Source organism: Hippocampus guttulatus, chromosome 10, assembly GCF_054856545.1.
Source record: "Hippocampus guttulatus isolate MCC_2025c chromosome 10, RoL_Hgut_1.0, whole genome shotgun sequence".
Lineage (NCBI taxonomy): Eukaryota > Metazoa > Chordata > Actinopteri > Syngnathiformes > Syngnathidae > Hippocampus > Hippocampus guttulatus.
This window is the reverse complement of record NC_141270.1, coordinates 11,692,221-11,718,643: the sequence shown is the minus strand read 5'-3', so window position 1 is coordinate 11,718,643 and position 26,423 is coordinate 11,692,221. Positions and strand designations below refer to the sequence as shown.

The following is a 26,423-nucleotide window of genomic DNA, read 5'->3' as shown; positions in this document are numbered from 1 at the left end:
TCGATATGGATCACTATTCTGATTTCTTGGACGTAGTATTTTAAATGTTCTGTAAAGTGCATTGTTAGAGCTGCAGTGGTTGTGAACGCGCTATATAAATAAAGCTGTACAGTATTGTATTCCCTTTAGCGTAGCTCCGTCTAGTGGATGCATAACGCAAACCCAGCCACTATTGTAGCTTCTATTCTATGTGACTTAACGCGGTGCGCCCTATATATGAAAACTGTTTTAAAATAGGCCATTCATCATGTTGTCTCATGTTTGTTGATATGCTTATTTTCCTAACCGAAAAAAAAAATTGTTATTACACCTAGGCAACCTATCTGGCATGTACTTGGAGTACTTTATACTCTATGTGGATGTCATTTATATTTTTAAGGTGACTTATGTTTGGAAGCAGCAACTTTTATTGATCTTATCTTTGGCAATTTTGTTATGCCTTCATCCCAAAGGTAATATTTAATTTACTGATATGAAACTGTCAAACATATAAACAGTTTTGTCAGTCTCTCAATGGTTGTGTTTTCAGAGTTGAATAATGTCATTCTCATTCGATTTTTCTCTTTATGGGAAGGGGAAAACAAAAGTTGGGTCTTTCATGAAAAAAAAAATCTCACTTTTATTTTAGGACTCATTTGCACAGTTTTGGTCTTTGTATAAGATATTACTGTTTTTTTTTCTTTTTAATGTTCATGTCATCCTACCCTGAGTCCTTGAGAGGGAATCAGTCAGCTCCCATGTTTTCCTCTACAATCACATCTAGTATCCAGGGGGATAGCTATTTGTTCAGGAGTGAGCAACAGTAGGTTCAGTTGGGAATGTTTGCCTTGCCAGGGCTTGTTGTAGAAGGTGGACCAATCAGCAAAGCTGAAATATTATACCTGTATATCAAACTTGAATGAAGGTCATTTCACCTTGCCGTCTTCAGTTCTTAGCTAGGCCTGGTACACTACTCAACTCAACTCAAATGTATTTATAGAGCACTTTCAAACACCCATCACTGCACACAAAGTGCTGTACATGGAGCAACTAACACTAGCTGAGCTCCATTGTTTTCACCCCCCCCCCCCACATTTCTCCCTCTCTATTCCATCATCATCATCCTTCTCCATCACTACATTGCCCCAACATCGGCACTTATCTTCCCTTGGCAAAGGCCGAGCCTCCCAATCCATCCATGTGTTGCTGCTTGGCATACATCAATTTCGCTGCAGCTTCCTATGAGACTTACCGGTTGACGTTTCCACATGCACACAGACACACATGCGCAACACAGAACCATTCATATGCAGACCTCTTGACCCATCCGTGACTCAGTTATGGCGTGGATGGAGTGAAAGTTAAATGAGGAAGTATTTGGCACTAGGAAGCTAGTTCTCTTTTTGTGTCGTAGTTCCAGCTCTACATGTCGTTGGAGAAAGAAATGCTATCAATAGAAGTCGTAAAAGATGGTGTGTGGGTTGGGCCAGGGTGGGACTGCACGCAAAGCTCTTGGGTAAAAGGTCTTTGACAAACTTAGTATTTCGTATTTTTAGGAAATACACACAGATGTTCCCCGGACTTTGTCAGGGCGGATCATTGTGCAGAGTAAAGGAATTATAGTATTTTCACGAATATAGGGTGCACTTCAAAGTCTGAATTTTTCCCCAAAATGGACGGGGTGCCGGGCGGCTAATCTATGCACAGAGTTCCAAAATCCGTAAAAGTTGATCTGATGTTATGCAGAAATGCTGTTCATATAAGGAAAGGCGGATGTAACAAGAGGGCGGCATGCAGACATTAAAGGGGAAGGGTGGGGATGAGGGAGGACGCTTAAGGGACACCCACTTTGAACCCCGGAGAATGGCACCTATGAAGAGACACGCCTATGAAACACAGTTCAAACTTCAAGGGACACTGAAGAACATGGGAATTGAGTAGCCTCGAGAGAATTTCAGATAATTTAATCCATGGCCGAGTAAGCAGGAGAACGAGCTTCGCCAAGTCAAGAAGATGAAGCTAAGTTCCTGCCAAAACAAGGTGAGGTGGCGTCCAATAATGCAATGCATCTTGTGTATGTATTAAATACAGAAATAGCACCCATAACTGACACTGCACCTTTTAATGTGCCGTATGGTCATAAAAGTACGGGAGTTGCTGAGTACAATGGCTCCTGTTTCCCCCGACAAAGCAGGTGGGCTATGAAGACCGTCATAAATGGAATTTGTTGCCAATAGGTTAACATATTGCACTGCCCAAACGACAGAAGTCGTGAACCATCCATCCCTTCCCATTTTCATGTCAATTTTATTTCTACTCTTCTTGTATTGCCTTCTCTTGTCCCGGCATTTGCTTTGATGGGCCATAAATGAATATATTTTCATATTTCTCATTTGAGACCCTGAAATATATTTCATTTAAGTTTTCAGTAATGGATATACATTATTATCTTTGTTTCTCATGCTTTGTCGCAACTGAAAGGTTTCCTGTTTGTTCACCAGTTCACCTGTTAGGCTTCTTGAAGTTTAGTCAAACCTCGGAGGTCAAAACTATTTTGTTCCAGGTTGCTGATCGACCCCCAATGTGTTTGAATTTAGAACTCAATTTCTTAATTCGGTCTTAAAATATCGGTAAGTTATATTACCCATTACAGGCTCAAAATGTCGCATCATAAAACATACATCCTTTATTTTCAAAAGTCAGGGCTCTAAGTGCGGTCACCCTGAGCACTGCCCCTAGTCTGTATGACAACAAACTCAATAATAGCCATTAGTCTAGCAGTATGTAGGGTTGACTCTCTTGCTTGAGTGCCTTATTTCAGCTTGACATATAATAGGGTGCATGAAGTGTATTATAGTTCTTAAACCTTGGTGTTATGTAGACAACTGTTTCAAAATATGCTGAATGTGTCTCCTTGATATGTAGAATGGTCCTGCACAAATGTAGCTTTTTGTTAGTTGCGCAGGCTGGTGGTGCTGTGACACCAATTCATGTGGCATGCTATGTGCAGCTCAAATGGGAGTTGAAATGAAATCCTGGAAAAAAAAAGAAAAAAAAAAGATTGATGGGACTGTGTTTGCTGACCCCGAAGGTTCATTTTTAGAAATCTGCACAGAGCTTTCTTGGGGGAGGTATGAACTAAAATCATATTTTTTTTGTCAATGTTGGCGGTGAATTGTAAATAGAAATACATGCCATGAAAGATTCTTGTCATATTTCTGTCAATCAGATGTATACTTCTAATGAATGAGTGTATAATTTCACAACTCAACTGTTAAGCTAGTTTAGCTTTATGTACCGCAAAATTTCTAGGTATTCTTCAGTTGTTGTAAACAAAAGTCAAAAAAGTGTTATACCCTTTCAATTAACCTTGGTCATCTAGAAGAACAAAACCCTCAAAAATGTGATGACCTCAATACTGTATTTCTTATATAAATTGCTCCTTGACCATGTTGCTGTACTAAGCGCGTTTCAAATGAAATTGATTATTCCTTCATGTCACATGGATCACTAACACTTGACGGCTTAGAAGCCTACAGTGGCCTGTAAAGCTGAGATGCCATTATGATCTCTAATGACATTATTGACTGAGTTGTTCTTGTGTGTGTATATGTGTGTGCCTGTCTGTGCCTTTGTGTATGTTAGTAATTTCATTCATATCTGCTGAGCTCTGTTTACATTTTCCAGCCGTGGTTTGCAATGTGAACACACATTAGGGGGTGAATACTGTCCAAGCCTTGACTCTAGTTCGAAAAAAAAAATCTTCGCTTCCACCACGAAGCAGTCGAGTAGAAGTTTACTCCTGCGTAAGCGTCTACTGTTTCTAGTTATTGGAAAAGTAAACCAGCTCCACAGAGCTTGAATGCATCTTAGTCACAGAAATATTCTGCCAATGTTAGTTTGTAGCCATAAAATGATCACAAATCCTGTATTCACAGATTTTATATATGCTGTATTTTTTTCGTCAAATGTTAAATCCTTTCCTTGGCTGGGCTTCCTCATAATTCTTGTCTACGTTTAATCAGGATTCCCAGTGTAAATTGTCACACTTGTGTGTAAAATGTGTGCTGGCCTTTGCTGTTGTGTCTTGATCTTTTTAGAAATTGCAACATTCATTAAAAAAAAAGAAAAAGCACAAATGATGAAAAAGAAGAAAAAATCTTTTCCTTCAATGTTAAAAGTCAACTATTTCTGCCTTTGATACCTTTCTATTTTTCCCTCCCTAGATTTTGCAAATTGACCATGTTGGTAAGTTAAGTTATTTTTAGATCTTAACTCGTTTGCATCTTTAAAATCTTTAGTTTAACCCATTTTCACTGTTGGCTTCAAATTAATCCCTCTTTTATGTACCATTGAATAAAGCGATCACATGTATTATTTGCAAAACTGCATTGATTTAACGTACCGTAGTTACACCATTTAATCCATAACACGAATGCAACAAATTCTTGACACGCTGGACACAAATTATTGAAGTCTTCAAGGGAATAACTGCTGTAACCACTTTTTAGCTATGTGTTTTTGTACACCAGATCTCAGACACAAGTCGTAGGCTCCCAGGTTTTCCCTTTAGCTATGAAAGTTAATTGCTAATGCGATTCTGTGGCTAAATGTCCTTATCAGTATTCTGTTCATTTTACTCTCATTTCATAGCGTAACAATGACGCAACGGACTTATCAAAGAAAACTTGTGCCGCCTGTCCTTCATTCTGAAAAATTGTAATAATTCTGCTATGTACAAAAATGACAGCCAAGATTATGGGCAATAAACCTCAACGTGACAATGGTGTCATGGCATTGCTTCAAAGTATTTTGTCAGCTTCATGGCACAATTCTGAACACTTCACTTCATATCTGCTTTATGTCAGTAATTTTTTCAGGTCAATTCTAAAGCAAAAAGTATTTAAATATATCACGGGCACTACAGGTCCACTCGCTGACTCGCATAGACTCAAGTGAAAGTGGGCCAATGTCTCTAAATCTGTCATTTCTGCTACCTGCGGGGCTTAAAGAGTGGATGCAGCACTCAAATAAGCAGACAGACCAATTTTCAGACCGCAAAACGGTCCCAGGCAGTATCTCATTGCCTCCTATGTGTGTCTGTGAGTGTGACGTGTTGGTTCTGGCTCTCGAAGTGATGAGCAAACACAGCACACAGACCACACAAGGGGACGCAAGGTGGATTGATAATGCTAATAAAGTCAACTGAGATTAGTGCTGGATCCAATTCCACAGCTCAAGGAAGACGATTATTAAATTTGTCCCTTTCCTCTAATCTCAATTCAGTGTGTCCTCCATTGTTACCCTTTGATGTGCCCGAAATGACACTGCGCCCTCAAATTTAGCAAATAAGTCTCCATAATCCTCAGACCAAAGTCATTGTCTTCATATCTCACTGCCCATGTATTTCCATTGAGTGTATTATTATGCAGCACCAGTTGTTACATTTCCTCCTGACTGGTCTGACTGATTCTTGGCTTCCACGAGCAATTAAGCCTTCAATGCCATTTTTCTTTGCTCAGATTTGGGAACCGACACCGTATTGCTTTGGCTCTGCTAATTTCCATAGATGATTTTGGCACCCTGGAGTACCGTGCTTCCTTCCTGTAACCGTTGTTAGTATTAGAGTATCTTGCATAGTTCTCTAAGAGCTACTATTAGGACAAATAAGATGTCGAACAGCCAATTTCAGAACCTACAGTGTCTGTGCGGGCATGTTGCCATACACAGCATGGCTTCACCAGGAAGAAAATGAAATAATTAACAGCAATAATAATCCACATTTAAAGCATTTGCCATTTTTTCAGGTAGATTTCACACGGTGTTTAAAATAAAAACAAGAATCTCAGTCATTGTCATGCTGACCCCTTTTCAGCTCTCTCACTCTCTCTCTCTCGTTCTCGCTCTCTCTCTCTCTCCCTCTCTCTCTCTCTCTCTCTCTATATATATATATATATATATACAGTATATGATTGACAGATATCCCCTTTTAGTACTCACCTGCAATGATTCTTACATGAAAAAGTGATTAAAATATTACAGTGTACAGGTTTTTCCCCCCTTATTTTACGCCCCACACATGAGCAAGCAGCTTGGATTTTGTCCCATCTTAATTGGAGTGAATCGTATTTCTTTGTTGGCAGTGTATCATAAAGTCTATAACATCGGCCTGAGTGATCGGATCTCTGCCATGCACGCATGCATCCTGGGGGGAAAATGCCAAATTAGACATACACAGCCACCTCCACAGTGGCTGGTAAAGCACATGTCAGTTAATTACAACACTTCTTGCTGCATGCTATGCCATGTCCATGTGGAATGGCGCAAAGTAAAACTCAGACAGAGCTGCTGACACAGCCGAGAAGGCAGAGAGCAGCAATTCCATGGAGTCCGATTTCGAGGTGTCGCTCACTCCCTGTGTCTTTTTCTCTCTCTCTGTCTCTCTCCATGGAGCACAGAGTGATGTAATCAGACATCTACTGAAGCTGAATTTTTGCTAAACTTTTGAGCTGTCTTATCTTGCATGGAGGATCAGTGCAATAACAGAAAGGGCTTCAACAGTTCGTCTGAGTCATTGCTAAGGCATTCTGTGTCATAAGAACAGGGCTGTCATGAGGAGGAATACACTCAGTGTTTCCTCAAAAGGAACATTCCCATGCCCCACTTCATAAATAGCAGCTGCAGCCTCAGGAGACATTCATTGCCTTAACTGGGATGCTGTAGTCTGGCGAGTCACCCTTACACACACAACTCATGCAGGCACACAGTGACACACTCAGTTACGCGAAAGGAGTTCGATTGGTAAAATTATTACCAAAAAGTGTTCCATGTAATGTGATTTTCTTTTCAAAATAAACTCGGAAGAAATATGGGTGATACATCTCATTACATAGTGTTGTTCAAACATATACAGTATGCATTTGCTTCACAATTTTAAACAATTCCCAGGTATATTAATAACATCTTTTGTTTCATGCTTTTGTTAAAATCGTCTTTTTTTGGGGGCCGGATCTCATGCCGTATGCCCAAATCATGCTCCACATACTTGTGCACCAATGGCTAGCCCGACTTGATTTAGAGTGACAAGATCTTGGTGGCACGTTCCTGCTGTCGTTTGGTCATCCACTCTTCTGCCTCACTTGGCTTGGTGAGTGATCGCGGTGGCCGGCTGCTAGTTTCTGCTTGTGGCAGCAACGCTTTGAGTGTGGAAAGCAAGCCGAGCGCCTTGGATTATCACTTTTCTCTTGGTGCACATGGACACATATAGCCCCCCCCCCCTCCTCCCCCTCCCCTTCCGTGTCAGAGACATTTGTACAGAACAGTGACATGGTGAAAAACAGGAAAATACCATCTTTTACAGGCGACGTGAAAGGGATTTACACTGCTGATAAACAATCTGATTTCTCCATGTTATCAATGCACGACTGTCCATGTTTTATTTTATGTGTTGTGTTTATTATTTTACTTTACGTTAACTGTTTTAAGTGCTTTGTTCCAGCTGCTGCTGTTGTGGAGGCGATACATAAATCAGGATGTATTGTATTGTAAGTATTGTTTTACTAATAATTTTTGGTGAGGTTTTGAGAGCAAGGCAGTGAGAAAAGTAGGACGTATTACATCCTTGAGCATTGCAGACCAGAAAAAAAATGGTGATAACCTAATGCTGATATGGGTTTTATCCATCCATCCATCCATCATCTACCGCTTATCCGGGGCCGGGTCGCGGGGGCAACAGCAGCCCCGACTTCCCTCTCCCTAGCTACTTCTTCCAGCTCTCCCCGGGGGATCCCGAGACGTTTCCAGGCGGGCTGGTTTTAATAACAGCCATTATGGACTTTCCCTGAAAAATCCCAAAATGAACATTATGCGCAGTTGTCTTTTTTTGATGCCCGTTTCCTCACACCCAGAGGGGGATCAGATATGGAAGACTATCCTAAAGCTTAACATTTTTGTAACCCCCGTTGAAAGTTTTTATTTGTCGCATCAAGCTGCTCCAGTCAAAAAAAATGGGTGTTCACAGTAGCATTCTGCTCCATAGAAGGAGCAGTCGGACATGAGCTGTTTGAACAGTACTCAACATTTGATGATTCAAAGTCAGTCACAATCAAGGTCAGAACGTATAGATCACATGTTAGTAGAATGACCACTTTATAGTCCTGAATAAGTCGAGTTGGCAGAAAAGGTAAATGTGTACTCTTCTTATGCTCCTAATAATGGTGAGAAGGAGGAATTAAGGATGCAGAGTAGGACTGAAACAGCGCTTACTCAGCTGCATTGATTGTGATTCAAGGTGCTTTCTCTGCAAGCTCATAGGCTCACTTAAAAAATAGGGACCCAGTTTATGGAAAGCGAGCGTATGAGATGTCTTTGTGCAAGACAGGATTTGCGTATGTCTTTGAAAATGAGCCACGTTTGAGGGAAGGTGAAGAAAGGAAAAGAGGGGGAGAGGCTGCTTCGTCCACGCTTCATAGTAGCTCGGAAAAGGGCTGAGTATTGCGTGACTCGCAATGCAATTATCACGGACGCGAGCGGCAAGAGCCATCTGCTATATGAACGATCAAAAAGGGTCATATCGTGCCTATAAAATAAACACCTGCTCCCACACACTTCTATATTGTGTAGATTGTGTAAGCGCATCCTTCAGGCAAGCACGGTTTTACATTTCTAGTCTGCTCTGCTCTGCTCATGGGAAAGTGCTGCCTTTCGGTTGGGACAAATTCTTGAAAGCGGATCCCACAATGGAGCGTCAATTTCAATGCTTAGGTTCAGTAATGCAGCAGATTCTCATGTTGTCGGTCCCAAAAAGGTGTAGAGAAGTCATGTGAGGTGCGTGGCCAAATGGTAAGTAGTCCCCGCAGGAATCCACAATTTTGCGATCCGTGGTTGAATTACATTTTCATACTGTAAGCAGGATGTTTACAATGTCCAGGTCAAGAGGCTAAATTCAAAATTTTTGCTTTAATATCACTTGTTCTGCCTCCAACCCATAGTGTGGTGAAATGTTTGCCACTTTAGAAATAATGAAAATAAAATTTATTATTATTATTATTATAATTATTATGAAATAAATCTGCCCTAGAGGGAAAAAGAGAATCCTGATGTTAATTATTTTATAACCACAATCTTCCGCAGTGTGTTGGTTTTGCAGAATATTTCCTGAAAGAATTCCTATTTCATGAGTACTTGAATCTGCTTTATAAAATCAATTGGAATCAAGATTTAATCTCCTCAGAATCAGAATTGTTCGCCGTTGAAGCAAGCATTAATGAATCAACGCATACCCAAGGTCGGAAAGCCAATTTGTCGAAATAGAATCAAAAATTAAAATGGAATTATATATTTCGTTATGTGTTGTATGCGGTAACCACCATCACATTTTGTTGTTTGCACTACCCAACTCGCAGTCAACTCTGCATTGCAGTGGGAAAATCAGATTGTCATCATCTCATGTCTGACATGCTGTGCTTTGTAACAGTTTTTGCTGCGGGTGAGCGGAGATTACGTATGTAATACGGTGGTGTTGAAAAACAGGACCGGAGCTTTCATTACCTATCAATTGCCTCTCAGCCTTTTCTCGATTGCATAAGTTTGACTGTGACAGTTGTTACACACAATTCCGCTTCTGTGTCTCCAGCAAGTGCAGAGTGGCTGTCTTATCTTTAGGTGGATTTCCCTAGCCGATTGATTTAGTTTCCAGTTCTTATGTTTAAACCCGACAACAGTTTGGTCTAGCCTGCAAGGTCCCTGCAGGGGAAATAAGCAATTGGTATCATTGTACTCATTAGAACTGAAAAACATTGGCTTCTGAACTGAATCAAACTTTAGTGCTTTGTGAAATATGGTACCAGCAGTACAGTTTCTTGTTTTGGTTTGGATTTGAGACATTCTTAACTGTGGTTTTGTGTTTTTAGCTTTGTTTTGAATTGGCATACATTGAAACTGATTCTGGGAATCATAATCTGCTTTGCCACATCATCGACATGAATGTCTTACCCCGAGACTACCACCCGCTTGAACTACCAATACAAGACAGGATGAACTCATGGTGTCAGGTTTACGCTAAATTCACGTGCAATCTCCTTAACGTATCAGAAGCAGCACTTTTAACATTATTTTACAAAAAGATGATGATGGAATATTGTCCAAAGTTGGGTTTTGAAATCTTGATGGCAAACGTATAGCTACCACTTGGGTTCATTCTATTGTTGTAAACAGCGCTGTAATTAGTTCTTGCATTCATTTCGAGAGCATTTGCTTATTTCTCGGGAATAGTGAATTATGCGCACTAATCGAAGCGTGGGGAAAATAGTCTGCGACTCTGCATTCCTTGGAAGAGCAATAAATCTGGAAACTACCAGAAAAAAAAGCACACCGCATTGCCTCACGAGCTTAATGAATGTGAGTTCCGTTTTCTTTCGTTCCTTTTCACGAGTGATGAGAACGTAGATACACTGCTCATCTAATTTAATAGCTCTTAAACCCCACTTGTCTTTTTTTACTTACAGGCCACATGGAAGTGGAAGTGCAAAACGCTTTTTAATAAATAGGCAATGGAAGCAACCCTGCTTGTATTCAGCCCCGCGAACAAACACGCAAATAGGCAGGGCGTATTTCTGTCAGTTGTCAGCAAAACGGGCGTCCATCAGTGCCGGACTGATGGCCCTTCCATCAATACTGACTGGATGCCCACCTCTGTAAATAGGATTAATATTAAAACAAGTACCATTTCCAGTGATGCCAAAAATAAATGCTGTGTTCTTCACTAACATGCTATCGATAGGAAATAACATGAGCTTTTACATATACTGTATGAAATATTTCATGAATGACTTTGGGAAATCAGCCACGTTATCTGGGATGTAGCCGCCCAGAAAAGCGTATTAGTACATGGATGGATGCAGCTATTGTGCAGATAAATGACAGAGTGCTGCACATTCCCGGAAGGGCATCATGAAATGGGAATTATGTCAGCGGCATAATTCTTCCACGCTGCTGTATCACGTTCGCTCAATTCACCTACTGCTTTTTTTTTTTTTTTTTTTTGGCTCCCTGAGGTGTTCTGTAGGAGAAAAGATATTTAACTGCTTTGTCATTTTGTCTTCAGTTCAGTCAAAACTTTTAGTCACAGGTCACACAATGTTTTCGGATTCATAGTGAGGGTAGCAATATAAATAGGCTTGGATTTTGATGATGTTCATTGTGAAAACAGCTCTCCCAAGAATTATATTGTGTGGTAAATGCATGATGCACATTTCCCCACAACGTACACTCAATGGATACAACATAATGTAAACCTGTAATCTAATGAGGTCTAACACCAGACCTGTGTCAGAATTCTGTCTTTGCAAAGATAAATTTGCATGTCTGTTAGTCATCATGATTATTTATTCAAATAGGATGTTTTAAAATGTTGATGAAAATAAAAACAGCACTTTGATTTCCCATCCGTCTAGTACTGTTTTACATAATTCTTCATTAACTAGAATATAACTAGATGACAGACATAGAAACAAAGATAAATACGACACTCGCCAAATATTTCTCTTGTGTTGCAAGCTTGCTTTTTTTTTTCTTTTTAAGGCACTTTAATCAAAGTAGAAACTGTTTCCCCCACCCTAAAAAATTTACGTTTGCAAGGAGAGCTCACGTTTTTGGTCCGGTTGGAGATTGGTACCGTTAATCCGTCCTTGGTGTGTTTGTTGCCAAAAATGTATTTTAATGTCAGTCGACCCATACAGTGATTTTGAGATTTAGAAAGGTTTCCTCACTTTAGGGTTAAAATAAATAAATAAATAAATGAAATCAACAGTAGCCTCCATTATTGCACGTTTTAAAGTTTCAGTAAAGTCATACGGTATTTGCGCTACTAGCAGAGCGCAGTAAAAGTACTTTGGAATGTCACTGACATCACACCCAACAGCACCCAGTGTAAATGTAAAATGTTATTTGACCTGTTTGTAATCTGTATTTATTGCTTGAAAGAGGTTATACTTGCTCTCGTGCAAGCATAAAACTGAGATTTGGTGTCACAATATTTACGAGTTTTTAACATCTTGACTCGAGTTTACCTTTAATGCTAAACATCGTACTTATTAAGCCTGCTGACCCGTTCAACTGGAAAAGTTTGATTTGGGAACCTGGAAGCTTCAAAATGTAGATGACCGAGTCAGAATGTAGGATAACGACCTACAATCTTACACCATTCACAACTGTTGGAGAGTACAGTGAAATGCAGTGTGAGGTACAACGCAGTGCAGATGAGCAGGGAGAAATGGTGAGACCAGCATATCAGGATCAGTGAGAGCGAGACGGCGAGGGGCAACCCCCAAATTCAAGACGAGGAATTCCGTTACTGCAGTGATCAGCAACTTCCTCCATCCCTCTCCCCTCCTCCCTACCCGTTTCTTCTGCTGCTGCTTCCCCTCACCCTACTCCTCCAACCTACCATCTCTCCACACACGCACGCACACACACAGAGTAAAGGGGAGTCACGTTAGAGACACGGTTGGTGTGTGTGCGTGTGTGTGTATCTGCTGCAGGGCACGGTATATGCAGCAGCACATGGCTTGAAACGCGAGCACACTCGTGACTCCAACCGTTTTACTCCAGCTATCATGTATCATCTATCACTCCCCTGCCGCTGCTCCATTTATCCTCTCATCCTCCATCCCTGCCTTTCAGATCATCTGTCCGTCCTCCTATTTGTGCTCAGCGACTGTCTTTGTCCCGCTCTTTTATTCACATGACATTGATTCCAAGGTTGTTGTGCTATTGACTGCAGCTGCGCTCTTAAATATTTCACGCAGCATCTCAGTGGCTGCGTGCCGAGGGTGTGCTGGGGCAATGGGAGGAGGGTGTGTGCTGGGCATGGTAAGGGGGTGGCGGTGGTGGGTTTGCTTTGCTCAGACGTTCTGCCACCGCTGCTGTCAAGCAGGCTGGTGAACAGACGGATGGACAAACACACACGCCACCTGCAAATAGACATGGATATCTCACCACAGATGGGCGCATACACCCGCTCACACACACGTCACAATTATATTTGCGTATGTTTGGGATGCCACTCCGCTTCAATCTTTACTTGGAGCATTCGCAACACTGAGTGGAGCAATTGAAGACCATCTCCAATGCCCTTCTCAACTTGTCATGTGATCAGCAGCCTAATCACTGTTTGGGCTCCCATGATACCATGGGACAGCAATCAGTGCAGGACACACATATCTTTGTGTGTGTGCTTGCTTTTGTGTGGCCTTTTAGTTTTCTAAAAAAAACACAGGCGTAAATCTGTACTTTTAGGATGAGTTCACCATGCAGTTCATAATGCCAAAAGTTGATTTTGTGCCTTTTTGGAAGTATGGTCATAAACAGAGAAGTGACCACGCGTGCTAGCGACAACGTGGAGAAAGAAACAATGCTGAAGAGAGTGAGACTGCCATCATCAAGGTGTGGTTTTGCCTAGAAGTAGGCCGATTATCCACTTTAATGACGTTTGATGCCTAACGATAGAGAGGCGTCTCAGCTGTCTGCTTACACCGCAATCACATTGGCAGAGCATATCTGATTCAGTGTGTGTGTGTGTGGGGGGGGGGGGGGGGGGGTCCTGATCTGAACTGGGACACATGAAGGAAGGAAACATGAAATTGTATGATCTGTCAAACCAGATAGGGCATGAATAGCTGTTTGTATGTGCCTGTGGTTGACTGGCAACCACTTCAGGCCGCACCCTGCCACTCGCCCGGAAATCATCTGGGAAGGGCTCCAGTTCCCCCGTGACACTGAATGAGTGATAGAAAATGGATAGGAGTTCAAATGGGACTTACCCACCTTTGTTCATCTGATCAACTCAAGACTGTCAGTACCTTTACCGTTCGCAGTTGGATTTGTGTCAACGAGCTGACTAAAAGCTCGGTCTCTCCAGATTAAGCAACCGTGGGGAGGACATGATTGGTAATCAGACACGCTGATAGACAACCGAGACATTTAATCAGCAACAGCTCTCTGCCTTGCATTCGTGTGGGTACAGCAGGTGAAACAAACAGCAAATTCATAGTTTATGTACCACCTTGAATAGGTTCACAAACCTTCTATATCTGTACTATGAAGCTTTCTGAGAAATCCGCATCCCAGAACTGTCAGTGTAGGGTCATAAATAGAATCTTTCATTGTTGTTGTTTTTGTTCAGTATGATTCAAGAGTACATCTGACATCACTACCCTTCGAGGTCCACTGGATACTGTGCACAATATTCTTAGCTTGTTCTCACTAAAATACTCTCACGGCACAGTGGTTGTGTTATTGCATGAACGTTGTACAGAGTGTTCCTGCACCCATTGCATATGCGACCATATGACAAATTGCTAAATTCTGTGGCCTCAGGAGCACAACTTAGCAGTTGTGGTGCTGCGATTGTTCCATTTTTTTTTTGCTCAGGATTTGAAACATCAGAAAAGTTTGTCGCCTCTGCCATTGTTCGCTGTATTTTCACTGCCTCATCATCACCCGGCTCTACTATACATGGATGTGTAAGGGGGGGTGACAGCTCATTTAATGCCTTAAAAGGCTTGATTGCTGCTCCGTAGAAAAGAGCTTGAGCTGTGCGATTGGAAACGTGCTGCACAAATGGACTCTCCGACATAATGCATCATAAAATAAATAAATAAATAAAGCCCGCCTCCCAAGCTGTGCTCAACTGCAGCCCCCTCCTCCCTTCAGTTTCAAACACATCTGAGGCGCATATTGAGGCTGCCTTCTTTGTCACCCGCTGCAGTGTTTTTCTGTCAGTGGTACTGTAGACACTAGTTAATTTAAGAATGTGATGCAATGGGTAAAAAGAAATTCAATAACATGAATGATGTTATTCATTGGTTATGTTCTGACATGATGGAAATTCATGGAACTGCCCGGCAGGAGGCCGAGAGGAACACCAAAGAGGAGGTTTATGGATGTAGTGAAAGAGGACAACGAGGTATCTGGTGTGAGAGAAGAGGATGCACAAAACAGGGTTAGACGGAGGCAACTGATTCGTTGTGGCGACCCCTGAAGGAAAAAGCCAAAAGGAAAAGAAGGAGGAGTCTTTCACAACGAACTTCATTGTAGTTTAAAACAACCACATGGCACACATTCCCCGTGGTTGCATTTTACATCCCACCGTCCTATGCAGGCACACACAACTTTTTTTTAGGTCACTTGCCCTGCATGTATCTTTTCCATTGAAAATGCCTGAAGTACAGTATTTATTGCATTTGCATTTTCAAAAATGTTCAATAGAAAACATAATTGAACACAATTGAATCAATGATTCATGCAATCTATACCCCGCTTGCCCTTATTTGGGTTGCAGGCAAATTGGAGCCATTCTCGGCTGAGACTGGTCAAGAGACGAATGGGGTACACCTTCACCAATCAATCGCAGGGCAGAGTCACAAATTGTATTAACACCATGTAGCAAGTATTTCTGCTTTTTACAAAACAAATGTTCATATTATATTTATACCAGCCCAAATTAACAAGAGGTTGCTATAGTAACTTGCCATCTGCTCTCATCAGAGCCCGAGTGCGCACCAAACAAGCAGACCGAGACCGCTCGTTCAAGTGGGTCTCTTGGTTTGGTTTATTTCTGTCTCTGGCAGCATGTCTCTGTCTGTGTGTAGGATGTGGGAACTCCTTTGACTTTTCATCACTCCCCTCCCCCTCCTTTATGCTTATTATTATTGAAATTATTTGGGACATCTCAGCCGTTCAAAAATACAGCACCACATTGCCAGAAAGACCTCCAAATGTCTGTGACCTAGCCTACAACATTTATTGGTATTATCAGGGGTGTAATGGGACCAAAACTTCAGGTTGCGTACATTGGCTGGCATGCGCTGAAACATCTGCGGGGTTGTGCGGTGTGTCCCAACACAAATATTGTCCAGGTAGGTTTTAGTCATGTGTTTTTTACTGGGCAACTTTTTGTCAATTACTGAAGATGCCCTACTACTTTTTCAGCTTAGATCAGACAGCGAAATGGTTATCCTCAATGTGAAGTTGCAGCCAGTAATATAATCTTCCGCTTTTTTCTCCTTGCCTGCAGATTTGGAGGGGCTCCCCTTCATGGCATGGCCAGAGAATGTTATGTACCCCGGCTTCCTCAGAGGGTAAGTTCCCCTACTATTTTTCCTTTCTCCTTCGTGTCTCATACGCTGATTATTCCTGAGCATTCAGTATGAGCATAAGCCCCGAGGTGCAGCACAAAGCTTCCTTTTTGCTAGAATATACCCCACACTCCATCTCCGAGAATGTCTCTGTAACAAAATTGTGCAATGATTCCCACAGTAGAGCCTCACATAGCAGCTCACTTTCATGATGGAATCTCTTAGGATAGATTCTGGTCGTCTGTGTTCAAGGCTTGTCTGGAGAAATGGGACAATTGAAAAGTTAGAGGTTGAGAATCTGCTGATTTTATCTTAATGTAATAATAGCTGTGGGATTGTGAGATGGGAGATACCCTCAGTGATGATGGCTGCAGAGGGGAAGATAAAGTCAGCCGGCGGAGGTGGAGAGAAGCGCAGTAGTGGGTGGGAAAATTAGCGCGCGCACCTCTGTGTATTTGGTGACGATCCTGACTAGCTGGACCCAGCCGGTGCCGCATGTGCCAGATGATGATATGCTGATTCACTGCAGTGGTCTCGAGGAGGAGGCAGAGGTTACTGTGGCAGCTTGGATTCGCCCCTATGTGGAATTACTTTGGATTCATTGCCTTTGTTAAGACCCACTTATGAGTTAAATGGATCACGCAGGATCCAGTAGACACACTGTTGATGTTACCCCGATCCAAATTTGAGACAGTGCTAAATGATCAAGGTTGCAAGGTTCAGATTTTCCCTTTTCCTTGTGGAAATTTGCTTGAAATAAATTATGCATTCTTTTATGCAATTGTCAGTCCAGTCACGCAGGCATTATTTAGAGGTCTTTCAGCCTATCCATGGGAATACAAAATCTCAATAGTTGGCATCAGTAAATTGACATAACTGCCCTGAGACGCAAAGGTCAGCGTTATTACAATGTATTGATCTTCCAGGCTTGGCAGTGTGAGGAGGGCTTAGTTGGATAAAAATATCCTTTTGCCTGAACTGATGCTTACCGTAATTTTTACTTTTGAAATTTCCCGACAGACTTCTTCTTTACAGGGGATGTCACCCTGAGTCAAGTTTTATTTATGTCAGTCACAATTTGTGTACCCCTGCCCCAAAATACCTTCCCAAAAGTTAAATTCAGGACCAGCAAATGTGGGAGTCACGTGTTAAATGACAATATCTTTTATATGCAGCCTCGGGCGTAAAAAACAAAAACAACAGTAAAATGTGTAGGTTGTCTTTGGCAAACTTGAAAACATTCATGTCACATGTACCACAAGGTTAGTTGACTGACCACATTTTTTGACAATGTCCTTTTAACAATATATGATGCAAAAATGTGTCCACCCCAAAATTTGTTCCCATTACACATTAACAGCAGCGACGTGTACCAGGGTTTTCCCCTTCAAAGTAGTCAACACCCTTGGAGTTCTTCCAACCCGCCAGCCTTATTTGCCGCACCTTCATACATTCCTGGTGCATGGCTGTGGTAGAAAACAAAAGACTTCCCAGAATGCCTTGCTCTGAGCTGTGTGCAAGCGACCTATAGAGTAATGTATATCTTTTCTGACACACCTCTTGAAGGATTTGCTTGTGGTGACGTCACCTTGCGAGAAATCTCTGACTGCATAGCCTAATGCTGTTTTTTTTTTTCAATTCATTGAAAATGGTGTGGTCAGTTTTAAGAACCTTGTATATTGAGAGAAAAAGAAGTCCTTTACTCTAGCGTTGTACCACTCTCTGTTGGCGCTCCAGCGAAACTCTGTCAATGGTTGTGAATGTCTCAAATCTTAATAATATATGTTTTTCTTGGTCCCCCAACCTCCACACAGAGGTGACGGTGGTGTACCAGAATGGGCTGCCAGTCATCTCAGTCAGTTTGCCGTCCAGGCGAGAACGCTGTCAGTTCACCCTCAAGCCTTTGAGCGATTGCGTGGGAGTTTTCCTACAACAGCTCCAAGCAGAGGACAGAGGCATCGATCGGGTAGCCATCTACTCCACGGGTACTCATTGCTCTCTCGCTCTCTTACACACTCTCACACACACACACACACACACACACACACACACACACACACACACACACTGTATCCACCTCCTCTCGTAAATTACACTTGTACTTGCCCTTTCATGCTTTCAAGTGTATTTTTGATGCAGTTTAGTGTTCCTGCTGCTGCGGTTTAGCAACAGAAATTTAATCCTTTCATATGTGCCATGAAGTGAATTTGCACCACTTCGATGCTTCATTATACAAGAACAATTGACGCCCGGAATCTTCTCTTAGTATGGAAGTGCTTCTGCTCTCCCTTGTCGTGATAATCGGAGCGAAACGAGGCCGATGGTCAAGAGAGCTGGAGGGGGTGTGGAGTGGTTTACCAGCATCTCTCTTATTGCTCCACTTTTCCACCATCTTTCTCTTTTTTATTCTTCCCCAGATGGAGCCAGAGTCGCCTCCTCTACAGGCATTGACATCCTGTTACTGGATGATTTTAAGCTGGTCATCAACGACACCGCCCACCTTGTCCGGCCACCGAGGAGAGGTGCGGCCGTCCATTTCATGATAATTTTCTTATAAGGTAAAGAAGAAACTATTGATTGTTATTTATTTATCTTCCCATCAGAGTTGCTGCCCCATGAGGAAACAGAAAGGCTGAATGACGTCAAGTTCTTGGTGCAGCAGCTTTACACCACCCTGCGCATTGAGGAGCATCAACTCAGCAAAGAGCGCGAGCTGATTGAACGACTTGAGGACCTCAACTCTCAGCTCCGCCCACTTGAGAAGGTCAGACCTCCTTTGCATGTTAATGAACAATTGTAATTATATCTGCCGGTATTCACGTCTTTCTCCTCATAAGCGTGAAACGTTTCACGGTCATAGTGCTCACATTCAAACTTTATATATCGGCGTCTCTGGCAAAGTGGCCATTTTTTTCCCACAGTTTAAAAACTTCTCGGGTGTCTAAATAACATGTCTCAACAACATGTTCATGGCATGCTTTCTTGAAAATACCCAGTTGATAAAGAATTAGAGAACACGCATCATATATTTTTTGATGTTATACTAAATTAGCCCGCTCACCTGACGCACATACTGCTGGGCCAAAGGTATGGATTTTGTTCCCATGGTGGGGGATGGAGGAGGGATGTAGCTAGAAGCATCTCAAGTTGAGCCCCAGAGCCTAAAAAAAACAGATCTGTGTATGTGGCGCATGCAGTGGACATGTCACCAAAACACAAACCCCCCGATCCTCAGCTTTTTAATGCATGAATTATTGTAAACGAATGCTGAGAGAGCACCATTGCTCCATTTTTTAAATTTTATTTTATTTTATTATTATTTTTTGCTTTAGTTGTTTAAAATACTTTTTTCCCCTGGGAATGCATATCTCAGCACTGCATGCATGCATTGAGTGCTTGATTAATGAAGAACCATACTGTTCATTGTTATGCGAATCAGGCTCTGTGTTGAAGGTGAATAATCACAGAATATCTGCTAAATTTAGGGTCGAGTAATAGCCATTTTGTTGTTAAAGTGTCTAATATGTATTTTTGCGGGTAGGCGGAGTTAAATACTAACCATGTCAGCAATCATGAGATTCCCTCTAAATGTTGACCTGATGGACACAATGTGCATGAGTTCCTGCTCCCACTTGTTTCACATACAGGTGAAGCAGGAGCTGAGTAGGAAGGCGGAGCGACGCACTACTTGGGTGCTGTGGGGCGGCATGGCCTACATGGCCACCCAGTTCGGCATCCTGGCCAGACTGACCTGGTGGGAGTATTCCTGGGATATCATGGAGCCTGTCACCTATTTCATCACATATGGCACAGCCATGGCCATGTATGCATATTTTGTGCTCACACGCCAGGTAAGAAAATTGACGGACGGGGTCCAAATTAAAGTGAACATCCCGGTTTTGAGATCAAGAGCTGATTGTGTTTCATTCAGAGGACACAAGGGCTCACGAATGCTTTGATGAACATGAAACCGATGTGGATCATCTCTGGCCTTTGCCATGACCAGTTCTCACCCCAATTGGATAGCCATTTGAGGCTTTCTCTCAATATCATCAGATGAGGGAATATCAGTTGGAAGAATGACTTGAATTCCTGTAGTACAGTTCTCAGCCTCCCCTCGAGAACCCTTGGCTCTTTTTACACAACCATTACAGGCCACTGCTGCTTCACCTTGCTGCACCATTAGCTTGCTTTGTAACTAACAGTTGCACTAATGTCTGCATAAAGGGAATGCTAGAGACAGAACAGCAATATGAACACAAATGTTCCTGGCAGCACCATTAAAGAATGACAGATTGGTTTAATACTTTTAAGACACAGGGGTTGTCGCTAAGTACATCAGAACAAAAATTGTATTTTTGACTGGCATTGAGTTGATGATTTTCATCAAGTTCCACATCTACACCCACTCCATAATCATTGGCTCAGATATTTTCTTTAACTTCTAATATTTTTTTTTCTTAATATAGGACCAAAATTACACAAAAAAAGGAAAATCCAACCTTTAAATTCACATGCATTTATTCAGTGAGAAAACAACACCACATTAAGAAATTATTATTTTACATCAAATATTATTAGCATCGTTGATGTTAATACTAAAACCCCTTTTGCCAACAAAACAGCACCTACATTTATTTTTCTTCTCCTTTCATCTTGTCCCATTACTTGTTTGGACATAATTGCAACGAAAATAGTCTGTGCCAGGGTCACACTATTACCTTCATTAACTGTACAGGCACTTGGAAACATTTTTGCGTTATCTAACTATCACATGGAAAAATAGACACTTCATAAAACTGGTCAAAAAACTTTACCAAACAATCTTTAACTTTGCAGGTTCAACATTCTTGGTCACATTGGACAAAATGTCCATTTCTCAGATGAAATGAAATTTGACAAAGTGTTGCCCTTTGCTCAGCATTCATAATTCACCCCTACCCAAGCTATTTCAATGACCCTAATCTGACAGGCAGAGCATCACAAAGAACGTCTGCTGAATTGGTACGTACAAAATGCGGTGTCTCTTTGTCACCTGCAGGAGTACGTGTACCCTGACGCCAGAGACCGACAGTATCTGCTCTTCCTCCACAAGGGGGTGAAAAGGACACGCTTTGACATTGAGAAGTATAACAAGCTCAAAGAGGATATTTCTGAGGTATGATTAGTCATCCAAACATTTTCATGCTTTCATTTGCAACACATAACGGAGGATATAAAGAGTATATACACCCCTGTTCAAGATGAAGAGACCCAGATAAATGATTTCAAAACTTTTTTTCCAGTATTATTGTAACCTGTATCCTGTGATGCAATACCTGATACACACAGATTTTTTTTTTTTAATGCCACGCTGCCCGGCCCTGAGTCAATCTACTGCCGCATATTCAACAAAAATAGGATGACTTAATATATGGGAGCCCTGGGTTGGCTATCCAGTCTTTTTTAGTTACATACATTACCTGCTTTCTCTTTCATAGCTGTACACCAGGTTAGGTTAACATGTGTATACTCATTTACACTCTCATTTATGTCTCATTTCATGAGAAGTTGAGACTCCATCATACAATAATAATTGGCTAGCCATGCCATTTAGCCAGGGGTGTCCAAAATTGATCCTCCTTCTGCTATTTCACCGATATGAAATTTTAAATGTGGTCATGGGTGATTATTGTTCTAAAATATAGTGTACATATATTGTAAATATGGTAAAGCCGCGCACGTACCAACGTGACTCCATTCGGTGGGGCATAGAAGGCAGACCCCACAGGTAGAGGCGGACAACGCATACGGCGGGAGACCGAAAAGTCCACCCCTCCACGCTCAACCAAAGCGTGCTCAGAAGTGCGAGGCTGCCCCATCGTTACAATCTACTTTATAAAGTTTATTTATTTGGCTTGTTGGCGGTCAAATCTCACTTGTTTCCAGACCCCGGAAATTCATTTTTAGCGTGTGTGAAGGCCTACTTGAGTGGGCGACGACATTATTTTGGTGTGCAGACACTGCTGCATTCAAGTGCGCCATGGAAAATCGACAGCTCTTATACTTCCGCACAGTCGCAACTTAGATTGACGGATCCAAGACATGGCACTGATTCGGTGCTTGATGGTAGCGACCCAACCCTCGGCAGCCTGTATAACTGGGGTCCTCATCCTGTTCCTCGAGGTCCGCTGTCCAGCCTGTTTTCCTTCGTTCCTTCCTCCAACACACTTGATTCAAATGATCAGATCATCAGCAAGGTCTACGAAAGCTCGATAGCGATCCTGTTCATTTGATTGAGGTGTGTGGCAGCAGGGAGAAATGCTGTATAATGTGCGCCACAACCAGCGAACAGGTCTGTGCATGGCAGAGGGCTGCACTGTATTGGGGCCTTTTATATAGGCTTTATATCACCTAATTGGTGGAAACAAGTTGAAATAAGAATTTTTATTTGTTTATTTTCGGTCACATATTTTTGTATTATGAAAAACTGGCATTTGAACATTGAACATGGGTGTGTAGTTTTTTTTCCCTCTACTGTAAATGCACTATGCTTTTGTCTTACTTCTGAACTGTCCTCCAGGTGGAGTTGGATCTGAAACGTCTTAGAGACCCACTACAGCTTCAGCTCCCAGTTCAACAGCTCAATTCTGGTAAAGATTGATGGGAAGAGTAATGCCTCCCTCTTTTGCCGGCATTCGCTTTTCTATTGTGGCTAAGCACCACAACCCCCCCCCCCCCCCCCCATCCCAGACAACCTCCTGCTCCCGCTGTAATGAAACCTTTCCTCCTCTAAATCTCTCCTGCATCCCCCTCTTCAAGTTGGGAGTTTCCACGTACTTTTTTTCCCCTTTTTACTTCAATGACTGAACCAACAGCTTGGAATTGCAAAAGAAAATCACAAGAGAGAGTGATGGTGAGCTGAAAAAAACTCACAGTGATAGTGGAGTGAAACTTGAATGGACATCCTGCGCTGAACCTGAGAGGCAAACAGGAAATACCACAACCTGACCCTCCAGCACAGGGGAAGTCATATCAGTGTACTATTTGTGTGTGTATGTGTATGTTGCCGGCATAACCAACATTTGCCATTCAGTAAGTTGATACAACAGCACACACATACACGCACATGAGCACACGGGCTAGGGGGCAGGTTCTTGGGCGCGTCTCTAATCTCACCCATGAAACAAGTTTACAAGCAAGACTCAAAGAGACGCTGTCTTCTTGTGGCTGAACTCTGCTGCCTCTTCACACTCTGGCCACGCCTTCTCCAAGTTGACGGACCGCCATCCTTCCTCAACGCGACCTTTGATAGGAGTCTGTTTAGAACCCTGTTTCCTCTTCTCGGCCAGCCCAGCCTGCGCAAGTATGAGAGTACTACCGACAACAACATCACTGTGTGTTCTTTTATTCCAAAAAAAAAAAAAAAAAAGAATTTTGGCACTTTTTATTTTGAAAGCCATAGTATATTTGTTATGAAATGAATATAATATAAATCTATATGTATACAATCAATTAAACTAAATGACCAGATGCTAGTTGTTTCCCAGTGGGGGGAGAAGCTCGTCTTAAAATGTCACTGGGTCTGCCACGCCATGTAGGATTCATCATGTTGTCATATAGATACCAAGAGCATTAAATACGTTTCTTTAACTCCCAATGTTCCACAAGAACAAGTCCGATTTGGCTGTCAGACTCTTGTAAGCACTCCAACTGGGGATTTCGCTCTGAAACGTTTCCTTTTCCAAGCAAAACGTCATCACCCCCCACCCCCAATTGGTTTTGAACCCACGTGAATTTCCACTCATGAGGTGAAATGAAATAAAAGCCTCATTGTGAGCGTTCTCTCCCCACTGTTGCTGTCCCACCCCCCTGCTCCCTCCATGACAAGGCAGGGTAGACTGCATGCTGTGGTACGCCCTCAGTCGAAGTTTGTGAATGTGTAGGTACGCCATGGTCATTTTCTACTTTAATGGAAACTGTTCCTTATGTCATATAGCTAGTAGTGTATAAGGCACTCTGTCATCCCCTGATTGGTCAAGTCTATGCCTATAGAAGCCATATTGTAAGTTTAGAACAAGAACATCTTTTTCTGTGTGGTTGCCTGAGAGTGAGGATCGGCGGCCCTCCCTCTGACCATTTTGTCATTGCCTCAAAAATTACAAGGGAGTATATTACAGAAAACACAATTTTATTCAGACAACGTAAAGACATAATGATAATTTATTACACAGAAGGTCTCTCAAGACTGCTGGTGTCTCATTTTTGTGGGAATTTTGACATTTCTGCAATTGCAAAATTGCCTTGTAACATCTGTTTTATATTTTTCTCATGTTTATTTTTTTACTTTTCTCGCTGTGGCTGCAATACTCCTTTGGACATACACCCCCCCCCCCCCCCCACCCCGTGAACAAATATTGTTCATTTGCACTGAGTGGGAGTGCTGTGTCATGCAGTACCATGCAGTGCAGTGTCATGCCATCACATCCTCTGTGTGTATGCGTGCGCGTGCATGTGAGTCGACAGTTGACTTCGACCTACTAGAATATCCTGTTGTTTGACTCCAAATTTACCATGAAAATTCTTGGGGTTCGATCCACCGTACAGATTTGGTCCAATCTGTTTATCGTGTGTGCGCACACAAACGTGCGTTCTCTCTAGGGGATAAGGTGCCTTTTGGGATGATTAAGGATTGTAACAGTGTTGACAAGGAAGCGATTGATGGCCTTTTCCTTAGCCTGTCCGTTAACTTGGAATGTTTTAAGTGAAAGGATATTTGTTGAATGGGTGTCTTTGATGGTTGAGTGAACCATCAGATTTAGCACTGATGTGAATCCTTTGCCACCATTGCACCTTGTCAATAGTGATAAATCCTTTCCTTCATCCCATTCATATCCGTCACTTGCTCGAAATGATTTTCCTGTTGCACACACAGTGAAGTTGTTTCCTCGTTGGAGGTGATCTTGGTCCTCACTTTGCTCGTTAGCTCTTTATATTCAGTTCAATCACACCGTCCCCCGTTTACTTACCCCAGGCCTCCATGTGTTTAAAAAATCTGAACAAATCAAATATAGAGACCTTTATATAAAGATGGTGTTGCATGAACGTATGTTTACATGGGGAATTATATGAAAACAAAAAAAGATGTATGCAAAATAAAAGTTTAAAAAAGGTCAAGATATTTAAGAAGGTTGTCAATAGAAATTCCTACCAATTGACCGGCCTGCGTGTTTAGAATTAGTTCTGCCGAACGGGATCTTTGCCGATCAGCCGCTCTCCATTACACTTCAACCACATCCATTTTCTTTACTGCATTGAAGACAAAAAAAAAAAAAGTCCATCCTCAATGCACCAGTCAGGCTCTTTGACTGCTGACCTCACTTGCTAGCGTCCTGCTTCTGATTCTAAATGAAAATGTCACGTGCCACGTGGTAGCTTTTGGAGGGAAACACCTCCCGCTCCTGTCGTCCTCACCCCCACTTTTGTTGTCCAATTTACTCTTCGGTCTTGAATGAGTGTTTTTGGAAATCTTGTGTGCACTTACAATATGTTTAAGAGTGAAGCATATAAGAGTGAAAGGAACTTGTACTCCATTCTGACCTCCTATTTTTTATTTGTGTTATTTCTTTCTGGACATTATGTTTCTGTTAACATGATGCTGTAATATTGGCAAAAAAAAAAAAGAATGTGTAAAATCCTGTATCATTTATGAAATATGTATAAAAGAGAAATGTAATTCAATTATCAATAAAATCCTTATCCAGGTTTTGGAGCTTGTGGTCCGTTGGCTCTTTTGTCTTGTTTTATTTTTGTCTGCTATATTAGATTGATGCATCATGCCGCCAATGTTTACGAGACCTTGACTGTCTTCTAAGGCTCTTCCTTTGCGCATCCTGTGCGATAGATGTGACAGATGTGTTTTTATGCACCTGAAATGTATGTAAAAATACACAGTAATAGCAACAAATCTTATGTTGGCTCAACTGAATCAGGTAGTACAGTTATATCCAAGATATCCATCTAACCATTTTCTGATCTGGTTATCGTCACAAGGGTCACGGGCATGGTGGAGCCTGTCCCAGCTCTCTTCGGGCCGTAGGTGGGGTACACCCTCAACTGGTTGCCAGCCCATTGCAAGGCACAGAAGCAAACAACCATTCTCGTTCTCAATCACACCTTGGGACATTTTAGAGTGTTCCATTAACCAGCCATGTATGTTTTTGGACTGCGGGAGGAAACCAGAAGCCCAGAGAAAACCCACACAGTCACGGGGAGAACATGGAACCTCCACACCGGAAGGCCAGATCCAGAATCTAGCCCTGTACCTCT

The 26,423-nt window shown here is 42.1% G+C and overlaps 1 protein-coding gene across 5 annotated transcripts in view; it reads left to right on the top strand.

Annotated features, from left to right (window-relative positions):
- The window catches only part of mcu (mitochondrial calcium uniporter), a 57,740-nt gene extending 31,874 nt beyond the window's left edge, over positions 1 to 25,866 (top strand). For 3 of the 5 annotated variants that reach the window (XM_086122151.1, XM_086122150.1, XM_086122149.1), the window contains 7 exons: positions 16,055 to 16,118; positions 17,930 to 18,100; positions 18,533 to 18,637; positions 18,719 to 18,879; positions 19,763 to 19,966; positions 21,157 to 21,273; positions 22,678 to 25,866. In XM_086122151.1, coding sequence (XP_085978277.1) covers positions 16,055 to 16,118; positions 17,930 to 18,100; positions 18,533 to 18,637; positions 18,719 to 18,879; positions 19,763 to 19,966; positions 21,157 to 21,273; positions 22,678 to 22,758 — 903 coding nt within the window. In that variant the 3' untranslated portion in view covers positions 22,759 to 25,866. Of the gene's footprint in view, positions 1 to 4,205; positions 4,228 to 16,054; positions 16,119 to 17,929; positions 18,101 to 18,532; positions 18,638 to 18,718; positions 18,880 to 19,762; positions 19,967 to 21,156; positions 21,274 to 22,677 lie in introns of all 5 variants that reach the window. The other 2 variants (XM_086122152.1, XM_086122153.1) reach the window with 1 other exon arrangement.
- The last annotated feature ends 557 nt before the right edge of the window (positions 25,867 to 26,423 follow it).